General features: G+C 24.0%; 1 protein-coding gene across 1 annotated transcript in view; it reads right to left on the bottom strand.

Moving 5' to 3' along the window:
• LOC113389187 (SH3 domain-containing kinase-binding protein 1) overlaps positions 1-22,122 on the bottom strand; it is a 49,579-nt gene that overhangs the window by 7,048 nt on the left and 20,409 nt on the right. The window contains exons 3-5 of the mRNA XM_026626244.1: positions 2,676-2,819; positions 1,035-1,204; positions 516-701 (exon numbers count right to left, since the gene is read on the bottom strand). Coding sequence (XP_026482029.1) covers positions 516-701; positions 1,035-1,204; positions 2,676-2,819 — 500 coding nt within the window. The remainder of the gene's footprint in view (positions 1-515; positions 702-1,034; positions 1,205-2,675; positions 2,820-22,122) is intronic.

Below are 22,122 nucleotides of genomic sequence, written 5' to 3'. Positions count from 1 at the left end.
ACTTCAATTTCCATTACGTATATCTTATGCTATAAATCACAAAGGCAGACGATGATTTTTTGTGCAAAAAATTTGGAAAATCAATGTTTTAGTCGTGAATAAAAAAAAAATCATTCATTTATACATCCGCATCTACAGGTATGACTAAAAAATTGTATAACCCTGGGCATTAAAATAAATTGAGCTATTGGAAATAAATTTGTTCTATAAATCGCAGTGTATAATTTTTGATATACAATTTTATTGAACATATTTTAATATTTGTTAAAGGGATAATTAAAGTGTTAACTGTGGGAATTGAGAATCATCATTTCATTTTAAGCAGTTCTACATTTAACATCACTCATATATTTGTGTAAATAGTAATTCGAAAAACAATAATTATTATTTTTAACTGAACGGTAAATATTAGTATAGGATATTAAAAAAATGTAGATATGGGTACAGGACAACGTCTGTCGGGTCATCTAGTAGATAAATAAAATTCAATTAATATGTGTCCATGATACCCTTACCGTCTTGTGGAATTATTTGAACAAAATTATCAGGAAACACTCCAGTCCTGCCTCTGAGTTCACCTCGCCACCAGCCCTTGTCCAGAACCTCTTTCGTGATAATTGTGACGATGTCGCCTTCCCTTAAATTCAATTCATCCTCGTTTTGTGCATCATATGGGAAGAGAACTCGACACTGCTCTCTCACTAAAAAGTAGACAATAGATACATTACATATACATAGAAAAATTGTTGCAAGGACACCAGACACAGGTAAAATGTCTGGTAAAAACTCCTGATAGGACACATAATGATACTTGGTGTCTTTCAAAATTTCTTGGATAATAGATTCTTAATGTCCTATTAGAACTTCTGCCAGGACACCAAATACAACTTTAGATAAAAAATTACAGAAACTAGACATCTTTTCAGAACTCTTAACATAAAAATGCACACTTTGTATCTTCTAATCCTGACAATTATCAAATGCAATTGCTGGCTGTAATAAAGCTAGACTTCTATCTATTTTTTTCTATTTACCTGGTTTTGGTGGTAAAGAAGGAGCATCAGCTGTAAGATCTTCCTTACTGCTACTGGCACTATGTGCAGACCCTTTAGAATCAAGGGATTTCGTCCTTTGTCTACCACCAGAAACTGGGCTTGAATTTCCTGTTATTGGTGCCACGAAATTTGAAGGAAATACACCAACACTAAAAAAAATAATCAAACTTTATAGAAAAAATAGCCTGCATTGTAAATGAAACGTGTATCAGGAGGAAAAACAAGACAAGTATGGTGGAATTTTCTTGAGAACGAAATATCGAATTCAAAGTCGTTTTATTCAAAACTTTTATATCGGAGTGTATAAAAGTGTTCCCTAGGAAATGTTGTAAATTTTATCTAGTTTCACCCTATCTGTGAGTTATTTGTCAAAAACTTTGAAATTAAAATCTTCGTAAGGCATCCACATTGTTTCAGCTTCAACGCTTTGGCTTAAAATTATTTTTATTTTGTTATAATTTAATTAAATATATTAACAATATTATATATCATTAGAAAGCTGATAAAATTATCTATAATTTCGTACATAAAAAGTTGAAACTCTCAGAACAAAATTGTCTAGAATTTTTTTTTAAAAAATGTAAATTTGTTACTTTATCACTAACTAATCACGAGATAATTCTTACCGGTACTTTTTTCAGTACAGTAGTATGTACACTTAATTTGTGTATTTATTTATTAAATCTCTTGTAACTTTTAAACCCTTCATGCAAAATTATTATAATATTTTACAAATCCGTTCAAAATTAAATGATCTAAGAATATTTCTAACATTACAGTACCCTACACCAGTTCGGTATACTTTAAAATTGCAATCAAAAGTATATATATTTTATAAAATTATAAATCATAAATTATATAAAAAAATGTCCCGAATTTTCTATTTGTTGCTAAAAAATGAAAACTCACAATGAATTATAAATTATTGAAATATATTTATTTTGTACGTTTCGACACTAGATTTATGTCATCTATCAACAGTTTTAAAATAATTACACAAAAATTACAAAAAATTAAGAAAATTGAAAAAGTCTAGAAATATTTAGAAATAAATTTTTTTTTGTTATATATTGTTTTATTACTTTACAGTATATGACACATATTAAGTGCCAAAACGTACTTTAGTATTAACATTTATTTACCAAATTGTCTGCTTTATAATTGCAAATATTTTTTAATTTTGAATTAAATTTTTATTTCTCATATTTAGGTAGTTTATATTGTTTTGTTTGAACTGTTACACGATGACACACACTTAGTATCGAAATGTAAGAAGAAATATTTTTTTATATTTACTTATTATTTAAATAAATATTTCAAGTTCAAAGTCGTTTTATTCAAAACTTTTATATCGGAGTGCATAAAAGTGTTACCTAGGAAATTTAGTAAATTTTATCTAGTTTCACCCTATCTAACTAAAAAGAGGTGGTTCCATATGAAATTTTTGAGTTATTTGACAAAAATCAAAAAAAAAAAAAATGAGAAAACAGATTTTTTATAGTATGGATGAGCAGGATTATTAGAAAACTGATTGATGTTTAACCAAGACCAGGAAGTATAAAAAAATAATGCAAGAAGATTGCATTATATATCAACTATTGGTTTAAAATTTCTACTTACCAATTATCCTTTTTTCCTCGCCACCAGCCCTCTTCAACTTCTCCAAGGACTTCTATGATATCACCTACACCTAGAGCTAATTCGTCCTCATTGTTGGGTGTGTAACTGAATACAGCCCTGCATTTGGTCCTGCCAGGTTTATCTCTGAAATTAAAAAAATATAAATTAGATAATTGTGAATTTTGCCCCAGATTATGATATTTACTCTTTCAGTATCTTCATTTTTTTGCGATTTCCTGATTTCAAGAAACGCAAAGTCTTTTTCACGAATCTTCTAGACATGATTATTTTTTACTGAACAAATTATTAGGTAATTAATTGTAATTATTTGTTTAAATATTGGAGTTGAAATTTTTATTAAATTCTTTTTATAGACCTGAAATTTTTAATTTTCAAATTTCAATTTTAGAATTAGCTGAAGAAAAACACAAATATTGCTAATATCATTTTATGATAATTATTATAAGTATTATTATTTTTATATAATTTTAATTATTCATTATTCAAAAATCGCAAAGTCTTTTTCACAAATCTCCTGGACATGATTATTTTTTACTGAACGAATTATTAGGAAATTAATTGTAATTATTTGTTTAATTATTGCAGTTAGAATGTTTTATAAAATTCTTTTTATAGACCTGAAATTTTTAATTTTCTAGTTTGAATTTTAGAGTTGGCTGAAAAAAACACAAATATTGCTAATATCATTTTATGATAATTATTATAAGTATTATTATTTTTATATAATTTTAATTATTCATTATTCAAGAAACGCAAAGTCTTTTTCACAAATCTTCTAGACATTATTATTTTTTACTTAAATTATTAAACGATTAATTAAAATGTGAATATTTGTTTAATTATAGTAATTAAGATGTTTTATAAAATTCTTTTTATAGACCTGAAATTTTTAATTTTCAAATTTTAATTTTAGAATTAGCTGAAGAAAAACATAAATATTGCTAATATCATTTCATGATAATTATTATAAGAATTATTATTTTTATATAATTTTAATTATTCATTATTCAAGAAACGCAAAGTCTTTTTCACGAATCTCTTAGACATGGTTATTTTTTACTGAACAAATTATTAAACGATTGATTAAATTGTGAATATTTGTTTAATTTTAGTAATTAAAATGTTTTATAAAATTCTTTTTATAAACCTGAAATTTTTATTTTTAAGTTTGAATTTTAGAGTTGGCTGAAGAAAAACACAAATATTGCTGATATCATTTTATGATAATTATTATAAGAATTATTTTTTTATATTATTTTAATTACTTATTATTTATTGGCGTTTCTATAAAATTTCTTTTATTATTAAATTATTTTTATGATTTCATATTAATACTCATTAAACATTTACCATGCATTTTATTTATTTTATTCAAACCATAAATATCGCTTATATTATTTTACTTTTTTTATTATCAGTATTATTTTAATTATATATTATTCATTGGCGTTTCTACAAAGTTTCTTTCATATATTTAATTATTTTTAGGATTTCATATTTATACTATTTATTTTACTCAAATTATATTTCGCACCTAGATATTTGATATTATTTACAAAATTTGATACTTTTATAACCATTCTAAATTTAAAAAAATCACATATGAATCACTATTTAATTACAAATATTTAAAAAATTTGTACCAATCACATTTTGCAGAATTTAATCGAACAACGTTCGCCAATTTGCGAACAAAGAACAAATGACTAAAAACACACGATAAAAACATTACAGGATGACAGATAAATATATAATCTAATTTATATATATATATAAATATATATATATATGTATATATATATATATATATATATATATAATATAAATAATAGTTTTTCTCACATCCATATGAATTTTATCTCGAGCGCAAAACAATGGCGTTCATACAAAAACATTCATAGATTCATTTGTTCAATGATTCATTTATTATTTAATAAAGAAGAATGTAATGAATGTATTTAGCGATTTTTATTTAATTAATAATTGCCATTGAATTGATTAGTAGGAATTTTAATGCATTTATTCAATAATAGTCTTGTGATAAAAATAAATTCAACTAGGAAATCGAACTGGGACTGATTTGTTTTATATAAACAAATTTGTTGTATCCTTTTTGAAAATACAAGTAATAAAAATAAATAAATTAATTAAGTAATTTGAATAAATAATATATAATAAAAATATATAACAAAAATTTTATATATAAACAATGTCCATAATTTAATCAAATATTTAAGAAAAAATAAATTGGTGGTCTATATTAAAATATATAAAATATTATCAATAATTTTAGTGTTTAAGAGTATTCGGCTCAAAAATCGGTTATTATTTTAAATTGTGGTACAAAATTCATTAATTTTAGTATTTGTAGTTTAAGTAGACACACTGAGGTAAAACATACTCAAATTCCAGCATAGTATTACAAACGTAGCCTTTTTAAAAAAAATATTTTTCTCTGATGTATCAATAATAGCAGTTTGCAGTTTTTACACTGTGTACTTTGTTCACAAATTAATTAACATTTTAAATTGTGATACAAAATACATTAATTTGAGTGTTTGTGATTTTAGTAGACACATTGAGGTAAAACATACTCAAATTCTAGCATTGTATTACAAATGTAGTATTTTAAAAAAAATATTTTTCTCTGAAGTATTAATAGTTGCAGTTTGCAGTTTTTACTCCGTGTACTTTGTTCAGAATTGAATTAATATTTTAAATTGTGATACAAAATTCATTAATTTTAGTATTTGTGATTTTAGTAGACACATTTAGGTAAAACATACTCAAATTCTAGCATTCTAATACAAACCTAGTATTTTTAAAAAATAATTTCATGTAAAACATTAGTTTTTGAACAGCAATCAGAACTTAAGATTCGTATAAAAGCTGTTGTGATCATATTTCTCCTTAAAAACGCGATTTAATTTTTTTTTGAAGACAATCCAATGGTTTATCTATTCATATTTAATAAATTTTTTACTAATTTTTTTTTCTAACATTTTTTTAAATTTATGCAGCAATGCCTTGAATGACTATTTTCGCTTGAAAAAATATTTATTCCAGGAGAATATATTTAAAGATGTCCACTAACAAATTACGATGATAAATAATAAATGTGAAAAAAAAGAGTGATAAATTAAGAATATATAACTAATTAATATATATTTTTTTAAATTAACAATAAAACACTAAATGAACATCTTAAAAACTTTACTTGTTTCGAATTGTATTATTTGTATCAAATTTATTTGGTAGCGTAAATGTTGAGTTTTATTATATTTAGTTAAATAGAGTTATATTTTCATAACTAAACTTTCCTAAATGTCTAAAAGTAATTATTTTATATTTTCCCATTAATACTTATTTATTTAAGGCAAAAACTAATTACAACAAGGAACTTCGGAGTATTGAACTGTTATTAGTTGTACTAATAACAATTAGAACATTTAAACAAATGTTTAGCAAGATACATACATACATTCATATATATATATTTATATATATTTATATATATATATATATATATATATATATATATATATATGTATATATACTTTGAACATACAATTAGTCGATTGGAATGCGCCTATTTACTTTTCGTATTATTACAAAGACGGTTCTTGACCCAGGAAGCATTTATTGAAAGTATTACTAAATTTCTTGTAATAAATGTAAGTTTGAAATGGGATTTTCACATTGTTAAAATTGTCAAAAACCTAATTCATTAACTGTAATTTATAAACAACAGTAAGCAAAGAAAGCATTTTTACAATTACTCATATTTGAGGAAAGTAATCCCACGTAATTTATGGCATTTAATTCTGGGTTTTTACACCTTCACAGAAACAAGCAATCAGAAATGTATTATATCCAACATTTTAACAAGATTTAATTTGTTAATTGTTCAATGTTTCATAAAAAATAATTACAACCTGTTTAATTCAAATTCAAATCCTGGTTGCTACGATACTAATAACCTAAGCTTTTTATTAAAGACAATCATTTCAATTAAATAGATAAATACTAGTGGTGTATGGCATCGTGCCTTGAGGCAAATTGCTGGAACTTTCCGTACCTTAAGTGAGCTTTAAAACTTTAGCCAGAATTAAAATTGAAATCTGAATTATTTTCAATATACCAAAAAAAAGACCAAATCTTTACTATAAAATTGACTATAAATAAATATAATATATAACCATTTTCAATTACAAGTAAATAAGCAATATAGTACATAATAAATAGTTGTTAGTTATACAATAAATAGTTTTTGAGCAAATGAATTTCTATGAAAAAAAATTAATATAAATTTGGTTTTCAACGAGCGTCCCATTTCCCACTGGTAGGCCAAATGTGCGCTTAACCTGGAACTAGGCGTCGTTCCAGGTTAGAGTGCAATCAGCCGAACCGGTTAATATTTCGATAGATAATAAATATAGGATCAAAGTTCAATACTAAAATTTGAGTTATTTCAATACTTTAAAATCTTTAGATGGACTTAGTTTTAGTAAATGAATTTTAGATATTAGTGACTTATTATTAACTTCTCATAGGGTAAGTTATAGTAATCGCAAAAAAATCTAAAATGAAAACTTTTATATATCATTACTTTCCAAGGGTTTCTGAACATTTTGGCATACCTTAGAAAAAAATACAAATACAAATTTTCGTCGACGATTTCGGGAACACGGATCTACCGATTTGACTAATTCAAAAAACATTCTATTCGTATTGTTAAGGAGACGTGTTGATTAGTTTTTGACGAAGGCAGGTCTAGCCGTTCCGGAGATATGGGGCAAAAAGTGCCAAAAACGGTAACTCAGTTTTTAAGAGAACGGAGCGTCCGATTTTAATAATTCAAAAAGCATTTTACTTGTATTGACAAGATGAAAAACTGATTAAATTTTTAGGAAGGCAGGTCTAGCGGTTATGGACTCTTAATAAAAATAAGTTTGAAAAAGGTCACAAATGTTAATTGGACACATGTACATCAAATTATCGGATATTTTATAGAGATTTTACTAATGTGTACACATTTTGTGTAAATTTTTTGGGTTCCGTACCAAGATTTTTAACTACGGTACGGGAAGTTTCAGCAATTTGCCTTAAGGCACGATGCCATGCACCCCAATAGTTTTTACAAATTATTTAACAAAGTGTTTTGGTGATTGTTTAACATTAGTTTCATATTATTCATTAACTTTCCGAAGGAGAAATTTGTTTTAAAAAAAAAAAAACGATTTGCTAATGTTTGACGTTTCAAGCTATTCTGAATCGAACGAGACCAAAATTTAAAAAATATGTGTGTGTTAGTATTTGGACAGTTTTTTGACTATATTTTGTTTATAAATTTTAGATATTCTTATATTATGTTTTGTAGTTTCATCTATTAAAAAAAAGAGTCAAATTGAGATTCTAAACGTATAGATTTTTTTTTAATGAATCAAATTTTCCATTTATTGTCTGGAGGAAAATCTGTACAAAAAATGTACATATATATATATGTTTTACATAACAAGAGTATTTTCTTTCGTTGTTAAGTTTTTTTTGTCGTGAGCACTGTTATTTAGTTTACGCGACCCTAATATAATTTTGAAGTACACGTTATTTAATTGTTTTGTAAGGTGTATTGCTATTTTTAAGATAAATTTAACAGTTTTTTTATATAACCTCTATAAAAATTAACCAAAACTTTGGCGTGAACACTAAAAAATAGAAAATGAAATAATAATTTAAGTTAAAAAAACGATTTTAAAAGAGATAATTGAAACAAACATCTTAGTTATTCCAACTATGCTGATAAATATTTCTGACAAAATACCAGATCGAGGTTATATACAGTGTTATCTCTGTAAAAATGTATATTTTGCATTTGTGAATAATAAAGCTATTATTTTGTAAAATCCTTTTATAATTAAAAATAATACATTGAACCTCTTTGGCCCCTGGCTTTCGCATTTTATGGGTAAAAAAAAACCAGGTGATAAATTTAAAAAAAAAACAGTAAAAAATACTCATTTTTACAATGATAAAGTTTCACTGAACATAGAAAGATGTTTGTTTGATATGTGTTATTTGGGGTGATATAATTGGTTTTGTTTTCATGACAAAATTGCTCAAAGTAAAACTAAACATTTAAGCCCAGCCCAAAATTATATTATATTTAGTTAAGATACTATTATTTATATTTAGTTTAGATAAGATTTATATTTATATGTGTGCATAAATTTCTTTCTCCTTAATTTTTTTTTGTAACATTAGTATATTTAAAAAGAATACATTCACCCTTTAGACAAAAAATTTTGTATCCTTTACATAAATAAGTATCCGTTCTTGATGGCGTATGAAAAAATTGTTTTTTTCGCAATTTGAGAAAAATTTATTATGAACATATTACTGGAATAATTTTCAGCACGTGCATGTGCACCATATATATAATATTCATTCATATTTTATCAGTAGTAGATTCACAAAATGAGGACGTCAACGTTTCATTACTGATAAAAATATGAATTAAATTCATTAAAACAACTAAATGTAGTGTTTTTATCAAAGTACATCGGATGCATCAAATGAACAAAAAATGCAATTGTAAAAAATGAAGTAGAATTGAATAATATAAGAAACTCTCAATTTTCACATTCCTGCCACATACCCCAAATTTATTAATAATATATTGAATAACATAAGAAACCCTCAATTTTCACATTCCTGATACTTATCCCAATTTTATTAATAAAATCTTTATTCCATCCTGATCGATAGCATAAAACTTGTCTTATAAAAAATTAAGTTTGATGAAAAAGATTTGTATAAAAGGGTATTTTAATATTATATCTATTTTTTTGTACTAACATTTCTGGTTCTGATAAATATTTCCGTTGTTCAAATATCGACAAAGGTTTTCCAAATACCATCACACGATCCATCATATACTTCGTTTTCCACATAACTTATAAAAAAAATCTATTTAATAATGCAACTACACAAAAAAATCAATAAAAAAAATTCAATTCACATTCTCAGTTAATAAATTAAATACGATCTTTACAGGTCGACGTTTCACTCGCGAATAAATCTCGAAGAGCTTTTGTGCCAAAATTTAAATTTGTCATTGAATAATATTTTCCTAGATAAAAAATATTAGAGATTAGATTAATTTTCGATGCAAATATTATTCATGTATAGTGGCATAATATTTTTGGATTGAATAGTCAGATTGTGCATTGGCAAAAAAACAACTTCGTATGTTTAATAATTTTGGTTCCGTTTGGAACTCGTGAAAAATATTATGTATTTTGAATCGTCAAATTTGTTTTTAACTTCCCGTATGGTAGTTATAGTAATGGTCCGAAAATTGAAAATGCAAATTTTTGCATTTCTCGACGTTTTGAAGGTTTCTGAACATTTTAGCATACCTCAGAAAAAATGGATGTGTGTGTGTTTTGTGATGATGCCATCTTGTACAGTAGCAAATAAGTTTTACTTATAAGTTTTTGGAGATATACCCATAACATAGCGTTACCAGAACATTTCTATTTTATCAAATTATTTTATCCTGTCGAATATTTATAAATCTCAAGTTTCTGATTTCACGGCCTTCAAGACTATTACTATATCGACGACCTATAAATTCATATTGAACGAAAACGATGAACTCATTATTTACAAAATAAAGTCCGTACAAATTTTATGAGTAAGCGTTAAATTATGTGGAAATTCAAAATGTCGAATCGGCTAAATTGGAGTTTAATTATTGTTACAGAGATTACTAATCAAAATATACGAAATAGAAAGAATATATATATATATATATATATATATATACATATATATATATATATATATAATATCATATATATCTTAATATATAAGACAGTAACTTTGTTTTAACAAAATAATCGAAATATTAAACAAGTGCAGCAGACCATATTCCTCAATAGCTAATAATTGGTTGTTTACAATTTTTTTTATTTAATTTTGTTCCAAAAATTATCAAACGTTATATACAGAATTGTAGATCATTTTATTGGCTTTTCAATGATATATGATAATATATAAGATTTAACCTTTATTTTAACAAAGTTATCCTAAATATAAAAAATGTACCAAATCATATCGACCAATAGTTGAAACTTCATACGAAAATTCAAATTTTACATTTACAGAATTGTAGATCATTTTATTGGCTTTTCATTGATATATCATAATATACAAAAATTTAACGAAATTTTAACAGAATAATCCAAAATACAAAAAATGTACTCAATCACATCCACCAATAGTTGAAACTGCATACGAAAATTCAAATTTTACATTTTTTTCCTATTTAATTTTGTTCGAAAATTTATTATACGCTATATACAGATTTGAAGCTAATCTTATTACCTTTTCTATAATATATAATATACAAGAATTTAACGAAATTTTAACAGAATAATTCTAAATACAAAAAATGTACCTACTCAATCACATCCTCCAATAGTTGAAATTAGATACAAAAATTCAAATTTTACATTTTTTTCCTATTTAATTTTGTTCGAAAAGTTATTATACGCTATATACAGATTTGTAGATAATCTTATTAGCTTTTCAATAATATATCATAATAAACAAGAATTTAACGAAATTTTCACAAAATTATCCTAAATGTAAAAAATGTACCAACTCAAATTCACCAATAGTTAAAGTCTTGATTAACAAAAATAAATTGTAACAAAAAAAAAATAAAACCCAATAGTTAAAAACTAGAAACAAAAATTTAAATTTTGCAACTTTTTCCTATTTAATTTTGTTCCAAAAGTTATTAAATGTTATATACAGATTTGTAGATAATTTTGTTAGGTTTTTAACAGTATATAATATTATTATTAATTTTTAAATAATTGTAACAAAGTAATCATGGATGTAAAAAACTGCAGCCGATAAAATTTACGTAATAAATCGTAATAAAATTATGAGTTGTTAGTTATTTGTTTTTAATAAAGATCAGTGGGGTCGTTTCTTCTCAATTAATTATTAATAATAGAATATATTCTAAAATATTCTAAAATATCGTAGGCCTATAAAAATTATTGTAGTTATAAAAAATAATTAAAGTTTACAAGAATGAGCGAAGAATGCTCTGAATGAATGCCTATATGTACTTTATCCAAAAAATTATTTATATCTCAAGTTGTGATAAAGTTTTCATCAATTTTATTATTTATCATCAAAATATATATATTAGAGAATAGCATATAAAAATTTCAACGTTCTGACCTCTCGCATATAATTTTAAAAAATAAAAATAATTGGTCAAAAATTTTAATTGATCTAACGAAAAAAAATTGTGTCTATAAATTTTGCACGTCGGAACAGTTTTTCACAATATAACCAAAATTTTTAACAAGTCTTGCAAACTTAATACAAAAATATAATATAAAATATTATGTTACTAAGTTTTTCTATACAAGATTTTTCACTATACTCTATAAGTTTGTCTCTCTAAGTTTTTTCCTGTAAATTTTATTCTAAGTTAACTTTTTTGCTTATAATTAAGTTTCTGTTAGATTTTCTATGTAAGTTTTTCTTGTAAATTTTTCTTTCAAGTTTTTCTATATAACTTAAGTTTCTATTAGTATTTCTATGTAAGTTTAAGTCTAAATTTTTCTCAGTAAATTAACTATTTTGCTTAAAGTCAAGTTCCTGTTAGATTTTTTATGTAAGTATTTTTCTGTAAGATAAGTTTTTTCCCGTAAGTTTTTCTCTCTAAATTACTAAAACAGAAAATACTACGTATGGGGCCAATTCTCGGATAAAATAGAAATGTTATGACAAAGAGGTAAAATAGAAAAGTTATACATATGACAAAGTTACCGTCAATCTTCGTATGAATTGGTAGTAAAAACTGTCAAAAATCCATAAAAAATGACAATTTGATGTCCGATCAAGCACATCAAAACTTTTTGATTTTAATTTCTTTACGAAGTTATTAAAATTCATTAAATATTACAAAAAAACTTACTGTTTAGGTTTGGTTATTATATCACAAAATCGGCACTTTTTATTAAAACAAACATTGTAAATTATAATCCGCTATCAAAATTATTCTTATCAGACCAAACCAACAGATATGCTTTTTTGGGCATACAGAAAATAATTTGTATTGACTTATCATACCATAAAATAATGTATGTATGTATGTATATATATATATATATATATATACATATATATATATTCATATCACTTATCTCATTTTGATATGATATGATATATGATAACGAACTAGAACTTAATACACGTTTTATGACTAATTTTTGTTTCTACAAAACGATTTTATCAATCTAAAGCCTTGAGTGTTGTTTTATAATTATTATTTTCATATTACAAACAGAAATACGCAATTGAATTAAATAAAATAGATATAAATAATAAATAATAAATAAAAAATAATGGATCGATTTATTGATGATTTGAAGAAACGCAGATTTTGTCGCTAATTAATGAGAAATTAAAAAATTCAAATAAATAAGAATAAACATTGAAAGAATAAAAACAATGTTAAAGAAATTAACTAAAACATGAAATATTGAAAACAAAGACAACAAATGTACACAACCAGAAATTGGAAGTTTTTTTTATAAAAAAGATGATAATGTTATGATAATTATCATGTACTAAAGGTACAAAATTACTTTTATATACACAAAAAATTAAAATGATAAAAACAGATTCAGCAAGATTTCTAAGGTCACAATTACTTTCTATACGCAAAATAATAGAATTCTTAGTATTCAAATTAATGATATGTCCCGAAAACATTGTCTTGTATTGATCAGGATTTTTTGAATTACTGATTTGTAAGTATATTGTGAACTTTGTGGCTAATGTAACATCTGTTACAATCATTACAAGTTAATTTGTGAACAATTAAAAGAAAGTTAAATTAAAAATATTGTCGAAATTAAAAACTAATTATAAGAACCTTAATTTAAGTTTTTTTATAAGATGTGAAAAACTGCCTAAATGTGTCGAAGACCAGGAATTGCTTTATATTTATTAAAAAAAAAACAATATTTTTTTAATTCAAAAATCTATATATTACTTTATTTTTTCATTTAGAAATTTATATTATTCAATTATTTTTTAATTTTAATGAATTAATTAGAATTATTATTAACAAATTCAGCAAATTTTCTATGGTCACAATTATTTTCTATATGCAAAATAATAGGATTCTTAGCAGTCAAACTAATAATATAAACTAAAGATGTGTTCCGAAAACATAGTCTTATATTGATTAGGATTTTTTGAATTACAGATTTGTAAATATATTGTAAACTTTCGCCAATATAACATCAGTTGCAATCGTTACAATTTATTTTGTGAACAACTTTTTGGGATTTTAGATTAAAAATATGTGAAAAAGAAGTCAAAAATATTGTCGAATATAAATACTAATAAAAAACTTTCATTTATAAACAAGTTTTTTAAAAAAAGTGAAACATTGCCTAAATAAGGCAAAGAAAAACCTCATTTATATTAATTATCAAGTACTAAAAGTATAGAATTGCGTTTATATTACACAAGGAGGATTTGAAATGATAAAAACAGATTCAGACATGTTTTTCAAGTTACAATTATTTTCTATATGGAAAATAATAAAATTGTCACTATTCAAATTAATGATATGTTCCGAAAACATAGTCTTGTATTGATCAGGATTTTTTAAATTACAGATTTGTAAATATATTGTGATTTTTGCCAATATAACATTAGTTGCAATCGTTACAATTGATTTTGTAAAAAACTTTAGCAGTTTTAGATTAAAAAAAAGTGAAAAGGAAGTTACAAGTATTGTCGAAATTAAAAACAAATCAAACAAACCTTCATTTATAAACAAGCATTTCAAAAAATTAAAAAAAAAACTGCCTAAATATGGCACAGAAAACAGTTTTTTATTCCTTTAAAAAGATTAATATTTTTTATAATTTAAAAATATATATACATAAATCTTTATTATTTCGAAAACATAGTCTAGTATTAATTAGGATTTTTTGAATTACAGATTTGTAAATACATTGTGTACTTTTGCCAATATAACATCAGTTGCAATCGTTACAATTTATTTTGTAAACAACTTTAAGAGTTTTATATTAAAAAAATGTGAAAAGGAAGTTACAAGTAATGTCGAAATTAAAAACTAATAGAAAAAACCTTCATTTATAAACAAGTTTTTAAAAAAATGTGAAAAATTGCCTAAATGAGACAAAGAAAAACCTCATTTATATTAATTATCAAGTACTAAAAGTATAGAATTGCGTCTATATTACACAAGGAGGATTTTTTATATATGCAATATAATAGGATTCTTAGTATTCAAACTAATAATATAAATTAATGACATGTTCCGAAAACATAGTCTTGTATTGATTAGGATTTTTCGCCAATATAACATCTGTTGCGATCGTTACAATTGATTTTGTAAAGAACTTTAGCAGTTTTAGATTAAAAAGAAAGGGAAAGGTAATAAAAAATATTGTCAAAATTAAATACTTATAAATTTTTTTTAGAAAAACCTCTTTGCCTTATTTAGGCAATTTTAATTTATATTACTTTTAAATTTATATTACTTAAAATAAAAAATATTTTTATAAGTTAAAAATCATCTACATGTACCTTTATTTTTTACTAAGGAATTTTTTATTTAAATAATTTGTGAAATTTAATGAATTAATCAGAATTATTATTAATAATCTCTCTCACTCTATATTTCTCTCTCTCTTACTATCTTTTTGTCTCTCACTATCTTCCTCAATATATATATATATATATATATATATATATATATATACTTCTAGTTTTTCAAAAAATGTGAAAACTTGACTAAATATGGCAAAGAAAAATCTCTTTATATTACTTTAGAAAAAACAGTATTTTATATAATTTAAAAATCTATATATATATATCTATACCTTTATTTTTTCACTTAGAAATTTTATGTGTAATATTATTTAAATAATTTTTAGTATTTAATGAATTAATTGGAATTATTATTAATAATCTCCCTCACTCTATATTTCTCTCTCTCTTACTATCTTTTTGTCTCTCATTATCTTCCTCAATAAATAAATATATATATATATATATATATATATATATATATACATATATATATATACTTCTAGTTTTTCAAAAAATGTGAAAACTTGACTAAATATGGCAAAGAAAAATCTCTTTATATTACTTTAGAAAAAACAGTATTTTATATAATTTAAAAATCTATATATATATATCTATACCTTTATTTTTTTTACTAAGAAATTTTTATTTTATTTAAATAATTTGTAATATTTAATGAATTAATTAGAATTATTATTAATAATCTCTCTCACTATATCTCTCTCTCCCTCTCTCTCTATCTATCTATATATATATATATATATATATATATACATATATATATATATATATATATATATATCTTTCTCTCTCTCTAAGTCTATCTTTCTCTTTCCAATGGTCAGTACAATACCTTCAAAGATTTCACAATAATTTATTATAAGTATATTTATTTATTTAATTTATATATTATATATGTATTTAATATTTTGTATTTATTTAAAAATCTATGTATTAATTCTATTTTTTCAATTATATGTATTTATTGATAATATTTATTATATCGTCACTATCTTATAAATCTTTAAAATTATTAAATTTTACATTATTTCATGCAAATGCACTATTTACTTTATTTATACGTTAAATAAATTTTCACTGATTTTCAATTCACTTTTATCAGAGAGCAAATAACAACCTTACTCGACCAAATCTGAATACTGAATGCCATAATTTTCTTAACAATTATTTCTAATCACGCTTAAGACGCAAATCTATACCCTTAAGAGGTATGACTTCATTTCGTTCTGTTTAATATTTATAATTATATATACCGATAACATTTCAGAAAGCAGAAATTAGCAAAACAATCGTTTAGTAAATGAGAAAACTTGATTTGATTTGCTCATTTGTTTATAAAACAGAAATTATAGCAATTAATCTCAAGACATGAGTCAAGGTATGAAATAAAATAAAATTAAAACATATAATTAGAAAAATAATCAAATAATTTTTGCAGAAATAGAATAAAATTATGTGGCCAAACTAAAACACCTGGTGTAGGCAAAATAAATTGTAACGATTGTAACTGATGTTATATTGAGGAAATGTTGAAAAAATTAATTTTTTGGTGTTAATTAAATTCTCTAATTTTTCAAAACAATATATATAAAAATATAAAAAATTTAACATATCAACAATAATAATAAACAATAAACAGAGCAGTGGCGAGCATAGCTCACTTGGTACCGTGTTCGATTCACACGGCAGGGATCTTTGGATCGAATCCTGTCATTGACTTAGAATCTATGAAAAAAAATATGTGTAGTTACTTTGAAATTAAATGAAATTTGTATTTGTTAAGTAGAAATTAAATAAAATTAAGAAATATAGGAATTACAGAATTCGAAAAGCTGAATTGGATAAGGTGTTAGAAGAACAAATATCAGAATTTGCTGAGTTTAAAAAGAAGAATGAAGAAAAAAAAATGGAATGAAGATAGAAGTTGAATAGAATTACACTATCTTTTTTCTCGAAAATATTTATGGATTTAAGAGAAAATTAAGCAAAATATAAATTTTTACATCAGAGGGAATATAAATATTTTTATATTCACTGATTATTTATTTAACAACAGCCTCTGGACAAAATAAAAACAAAAACAACTAATGTATCAGATATAATAAATAAAATAATAATAAATTAATTGCAGTATGAAAAATGTACAACTATTTTATAAATTATAAACAATTTTATACATTATAAATAAGATAATAAACTGAAATTTTGAAAGTTTAAATGAATAAAATGAATTTTATCTAGATTTTTTTTTTAATTTAGTAGATTTATCTATTATTGGACATTACCCATAAACATTTGTATGTATCATGCTTTGCAGTGGGTAAACCAACCATATCATTTGCAGTTTTCATAAATTTGGATTTATTTTTACAAAATCCATACTGGAAAACAATGCAGAAATTTTTCGAATATTTATATAAAGTAAATTTCAGAGGACGAAGATTTATTGCTTTTTATTAGAGCACAACCCAAACAAATATATGAAGTAAAAATTACAATATTTATATAAAATAGATTTTATAGAAAATTTTGTAAATTTTATATATTTTACAGTAAAAATCTTGGTACGGAACCCAAAAAAAATTACACAAAATGTGTACACATTATTAAATTCTCTATAAAATATCTGATAATTCGGTGTACATAAATTCAATAAACATTTTTGACGGCCAAATGACATTTTTTTAACTCATTTTTATTGAGAGTCCATAACCGCTGGACCTGCCTTTCCAAAAATTTAATTAGTTCTTCATCTCGTCAATACAAGTAAAATGTTTTTTGAATTATTAAAATCAGACACTCCGTTCTCTTAAGAACTGAGTTACCGTTTTTGGCACTTTTTGGCCAATCTTCGAAACGGCTAGACCTGCCTTCGCCAAAAACTAATCAGCACGTCTCCTTATCAATACGAATCGAATGTTTTTTTTGAATTATTCAAAACGGTTGATCGGTGTTCCCGAAATCGTCGACAAAAATTTGTATCCGCACACACACACACATCCATTTTTTCTGAGGTATGCCAAAATGTTCAGAAACCTTCAAAACGTGAAGATATGCAAAAATGTTCATTTTCGATTTTTTGCGATTACTATAACTTACACTACGGGAAGTTAATAAGAATGACAACATTTATATACAATAGAATTTATAAAATATATTATAGAAAAGGGATTCATTGATTTTAACAAGAGCATACCTCAACCAAAGTATAAACAAATAAATAAAATTAAAATAACAACGATTTGGAAAATATTGAAAGAAAATAGTATGAAAACAAATAAAGAAAAAAAAAACGTTTTGGGAAAGAGCGAAGAAAAAATAGTATGAAAACGTACACAAAATTAAATTTACACTGTAAATATGATTTTTGTGATGTTTTTACCAAAATTAAATGAAATTTAGTTAATTTAATTACCAAGAATGTTTCAAATATATACTTTTCAAGAAATTGTTATTGCAAGATAGATATACGAAATTATAAGTGCCCCCATGTATAAAATTAGTGAATAAAAAAAATCTTTTCAAAAAAAACACAAATTCATCAATGTATGTTTTTTCATAAGTTTAAGCAAAAAATTAATATATAAATTTTGTATTAAATTCCTTGTATTCGCCTGTAACATCTAGAATTTTTATAAAAATCCACACCCAAAACACTTGTAACGAAATATTCGAGAAAAATTAAATGTTTTCAAAAAGGTTATTATAAATATTGTAACATTGTCTAAAAAAGTGAACAAAATAGTATAAAAACGTACACTAAATAAAATTCACTTTATAATGATTTTTCTGAAGTTTTTTCCAAAATTAAAAACAATGTTTTAAATGATTACTTCTTAAGGAATTGTATTGTTATTGTTACAAAATCATAAATGTCCACTCGTATAATATTAGTGAATAAGTTTTTCAAAAAAAAAAAAATCACAAATTCATCGCAATGTGTACATTAATAAAAGGTGAACTACTGGATTTTCCTTTTAAAATTCTATGTTATTTGTCAAATTAATTACTCAATGTCTTTCTATTTAGACAGATAGTAATTTATGAGAAAATAAAAAAATGTATTGTTATAGTTAAAAAATCATAAATGTCCACTTGTATAATATTAGTGAATAAATAATTCCTTCCAAAAAAAAAAAATTATAAATTACAGATTCATCAATGTGTACATTAATAAAAGGTGAACCACTGCGTTTTCCTTTTAATATTCTAATTCTATGTTATTTGTCAATTATTTAATTACTCAATGTTTTTCTATTGAGACAGATTGTAATTTATAAGAAAATTTCTTTCAAAACTTTAAAAAAAACAAAAAACTACTTAATATATATAAATTTTGTATTAAATTCCTGTATTCACCTGTTACATCTAGCAGAACTTTTTAAAAAAAAATCCACACCTAAAAACACTTGTACAGAACAACACTAAGAACTTCTATTCTCAAATTCTCTTCGTTCACAAATTATTTATTTAAACAAACACACTCAGGTTCAAAAAGTGTTAAAAAATACTCTGTTTTTCCAACACGTGTATTTTATATATTTTCTCTCATCGACATCCAGTCAGTGACTGACTGACTTGACTGACTGTGAAGTCACTGAATGTTATTTATGAAACATTAAAAAAAAACTCATACATAGATATATGTATATATATATATATATATACATATATATATATATGTATATATATATATATATATATATATATATATATATATTTATATTTATATATACATCGGTCAAAAGTAAAGTTGCGGAACACGAATGTGTTTCTGAACACTACGACGACTACAAACTACTTAAAGTCAAGGTGATAGAAATAGATAGTTATTGTGAAATTGATAAATAAAATATAAAAGTTGTTCTGTGACGTATGGTAAAAAGAGGATAGAATCGTATTTTTGGGTTTGCCGAGTAAGGTAATGATTTAATTGAAATAACTAATAAGTAAAGTGCTCTAAATCATATATATATAAAAATTGAGCTCTCGATAAAATGATTCGGTAAGCCCCAAAAACGGCTAAACCGATTTGGCCAGTCTTAGTCTTGAAAAATTCGTGCTAATCAGTAGGTCGTCGGAAAGGTGAGATATTATTCCAAAATCGCGTAGAAACTTTACATTTTTAATTTGAACATTTTTGTAGAAGCGTAATTTGAATGAAACAATGAACGATGGCTAATACGTCAAATGTCAAACGTTTTAGACAGATGAAGTTCAATTACGTTCAATAGGATGTTTTACGTGAATATTATTTAATTATGATTAAATTGTAGTAAGTAGTTTTGTTTGTAGTTTTATTTATATACAAAAACGTTTTGACGTAAACAAATTAACGGTTTAAAATATATTTTAAATATATAAAGCGTTGTTATACAGTTATGAAATTATAGTATGTTATTTCTTAATATCTGTACTGAATTACAAAAATATAAAATCAAATATGTTTCTAACAAAAGAAACTAAAAAATTGCAATGCACACTTGCATACTCTATTTTCATTAGTTGCAAATCGACGGTTGGATATGATATGAAAAGTACCTTTGAAAAATGTTTTAAAAATATACTATATTATACTAGAGCTATAAAATTTTAGTATGTTATTACCTAATATATGTACTCAATTATAAAAATATAAAATCACATATGTTTCTAACAAAAAAAGCTATAAATGTGCAATTTTGTAAACAAATGCACTCTTGCAATAGTTGCAAGTCCACGGTTTGATGAGTATTTTGAAAAATATTTAAAAATATAAAACGTTATACTAGAGTTACAAAATTTTAGTATGCTATTTTTTAATATGTGTACTAAATTATACAAATATAAAATCACACATGTTTCTTACAAAAACAGCTATAAATTTGCAATTCAGTAAAATCATGTAATAGAGCCGCAAGTGTTGTAACAAACTCAACAATATCAACTTTTTTGAAATGATAATATGAAAATGCACTTTTTGGCGTTGTAGCACTCTTTTTTTGCAAATCATTTTTCTCAAACACGGTGCTCTGAAAGATCTCATTTGTATAATTATATACTCATTGGGATTTATATAACATTTTCTAGGTTATATTATTTTTTATTTGTGTTATTTAAAGTCAGAACATAAATTTGGTATCGATCAAAGGGTCATTTTGTCGAATAACATTTTCCCAGTTATAATTTCCCAGAATTTGTCGGAAGGAAATTATTAGATTAAATCCACCAATAATAATTAATTTCCGTAACAATGTTGTAACATTTGGTCTATTCGTATCCAATTTTTTGTCAGTAATTTCGACAATGTTACAACAAGTTCGTTACGTGTTTTTTTCGTCACTTCTTCAAAGTTCATAAATCGGAACAGTATTTCCATTCCACCGGGTCAGTCAGGCGTAACTGTTTGAAGATTGTGATTTATGCCTTGGATAAAATAATATCTCATACACTATTTAGTAAATAGTCAGTCAGTTCGTTTAGTAATTAGTCAATCAGTTAACAAGTTGTTTGATATGCGTTCTAGTACTGTAAACGAATATCAAACTACTGTGCCAGAATGTTTACGGTCCATTAGTGATGTTGATCTAGATGCAAAAGTTGTATTGAAAATAGTTAGTGGGTTGCCTATGTTAAAATTTTATTGCACAAGTTTAGTACAAACATATTCGACAATAATAATTTATTTCCACTAGCCGTTCCGAAGAGACAGTTGAAATTTCCAATATTTCTATTGAGTTTTAATAAGTTACAATATTTT

This window comes from Ctenocephalides felis, unplaced genomic scaffold (assembly GCF_003426905.1).
Source record: "Ctenocephalides felis isolate EL2017-DRISC unplaced genomic scaffold, ASM342690v1 CF-g0.4_SCAFFOLD_03573, whole genome shotgun sequence".
Lineage (NCBI taxonomy): Eukaryota > Metazoa > Arthropoda > Insecta > Siphonaptera > Pulicidae > Ctenocephalides > Ctenocephalides felis.
The sequence above is the reverse complement of the archived record's forward strand: the minus strand, read 5'-3'. Positions and strand labels throughout refer to the sequence as shown.